General features: G+C 31.7%; 1 protein-coding gene across 1 annotated transcript; it reads left to right on the top strand.

The window, feature by feature from the left end:
* Positions 1 to 273: 273 nt before the first annotated feature.
* On the top strand, positions 274 to 630 carry LOC123896357. The gene has a single exon (XM_045946755.1). The coding sequence runs from the start codon at positions 274 to 276 to the stop codon at positions 628 to 630; it is 357 nt and encodes a 118-aa protein (XP_045802711.1).
* Positions 631 to 2,337: the final 1,707 nt, after the last annotated feature.

Below are 2,337 nucleotides of genomic sequence, written 5' to 3'. Positions count from 1 at the left end.
CCCCACAAAGCTCCACATTTACTATGATGCTTATGTCGAGGTTGCTTAACGACGCGAGCTCGATTGTTTCAACGACGTGTGGATTGTGATGTACACTGCCCTATTTGCGAGAATACAACTGAAGATGACCTCCACGTCTTTTTCGATTGCATTGCAACTCGAGAATGTTGGCATGCTACTGGCCTACTGTCTGTATTAGACAATAATGTGTATCAGCAGGGCCTAGCCACAAATAGAGCGTTTGCAATGTGCTGACATGAAGACCGAGCCACTATGGGTAGAGTTGCGACGCTTCTTTGGAGCATTTGGCAACACCGAAATGATGTAGTTTGGAATGATAGTCCCAGCTTACCGAACCAAGTCGAGCGAATCGCATATGACGCATGGAATGATTGGTTTGCGGTTCACCATCTGAAGCATGATGAGAACTATATTTTTGCGCCTCCTACTACTGATAGGTGGGAAAAACCTCACATTTGTTGGGTGAAATGTAATGTTGATGCTGCTTTCTTTGTTGAAACTAGGGTAGTAACGATGAGTGCCTGTTTTCTGGATCATGGAGGTAACTTTGTGGCTGGCTTCACGCAACGACAACATGTCACCCTGTCAACGGTTGAAGGCGAGGCATGAGCGCTCCTGCATGCCATGAAGGAAGCCAATCTTAGAGGTTTGGATATGGTTCAATTTGAAAGCGACTCACAAGTGTTGACTGAAGCTATTCGAACTAGGCGTAGTGGTAACTCGGAATTTAGTTTAATTGTTACTGACATTATCAAAATTATGTTATCATGCATAAACTTTGAACTGAAGTTTGTTAGGAGATAAGCGAATATGATTGTTCATACTCTTGCTCGGGCAACCATTTTTTGGGCTAGTTTTCGTAAATTTGAGATTATTCCCTTATGTATTGAACGTCTACTAGTTAATGAAATGCATTAAGTTTGTTTGATTAAAAAAGAACTAATATATTTAATAAAGAGAAAGTAAAGTTTTCCAATTTTTTTGTTTTTGTGGTGAACATTAGTAATATTTATTTTAGGGTAAATGATCATTTATCCCCCTGCAAAATAAGCAAATTTTCGTTTCGTCTCCTGCACATATATTTTTTTTTTCTGTTTACCTCCTGCAAAACATAGATTCCATCATTTCGCCCCCTGGGTGTACAGCAGGACAAGTGACTGTGCAAACTTGTTGACGTGACTTGTACATGTGAAAAAATCATTTATATTTATTTTCAAATTCTAAGTTAGATAATATTTTTTTAATAAAAATAAAAAATACTTTTTTCCTACAAACTAAAATAAAAAAGAATTTTCTTTTTTTTTTCCCCAAAATTTTTAAAAAAATTCCTAAAAATTATATATATTTTTTTCATACAAATGAATTTAAAAAAATTTCCTTAAAAAAAAAATCCTCCCAAAATAAAAAAAAATGAATTTTCTTATTTTGCTCCCAAAATGAAAATTTACTCCGAAATAAAGTATATTTTTGAAATAAAAATTTTAAATATTTATTTTCAAATCTTTTTGAATTAAAAAAAACATAATCTTTATATTTTAAAAAGAAAACTTTATTTTTTGTTATTCTCTTTGAATTAAAAAAAAATAGAAAAAGATTTTCAAAAAATAAAAATAAAATAGGAAAAGAAGTTTTATTCGTGTTTTTCTCTTCTATCAAAACCATTTTTCCTAGAACTAGAAAAATAGAAAGAAGCAGAAGACAATAATGAAGTAGAAGACGATTTCGACGATTGAAGAAGACGACGACGAATACAATCACGACGGTGGAAGCAAACGATTCCGGCGAAGATTCGGTTTTTTTTTTTAATTCAAAAAGATTTGAAAATAAATCTTTATTTTGGGAGTAAAATAAGAAAATTCGTTTTTTTTTTTATTTTAGGAAAAAAATTCTCAATAATTTTGTACGGAAAAAAAGTTATTTGTAGGATTTTTTTTTTAATTTTGTAGGAATTTATTTTATTTGTAGGATTGTTTTTATTTTGAAAAAAAAAATAAGAAAATTCATTTTTTTTTATTTTGTAGGAAAAAACCTTGAATTATTTGTTTGAAAAAAATATTATCTGACGTGTTTAAAAATAAATATAAATGATTTTTTTCCATGTGTACAAGCCACGTCAGCAAATTTGCACAGTCACTTGTCCCGCTATACACCCAGGGGGCGAAATGAGGGAATCTATTTTTTGTATGGGGTAAACAGAAAAAAAATCTATGTAGGTGGCAAACAAAAATTTTCTTATTTTGCAGGAGTAAATGATCATTTACCTTTTATTTTATCGTATAATGGTAATGGAGCGCTTTAAAATCCTATGATATGAAT

The sequence above is a fragment of the Trifolium pratense genome, linkage group LG7 (assembly GCF_020283565.1).
Source record: "Trifolium pratense cultivar HEN17-A07 linkage group LG7, ARS_RC_1.1, whole genome shotgun sequence".
NCBI lineage: Eukaryota > Viridiplantae > Streptophyta > Magnoliopsida > Fabales > Fabaceae > Trifolium > Trifolium pratense.
Note: the sequence above shows the minus strand (reverse complement) of the source record. Positions and strands in the feature narration are given on the sequence as shown.

Excerpts from the sequence above, each read along its gene's own strand:
- LOC123896357 (XM_045946755.1), top strand. The coding sequence starts at position 274 with ATGGGTAGAGTTGCGACGCTTCTTTGGAGCATTTGGCAACACCGAAAT.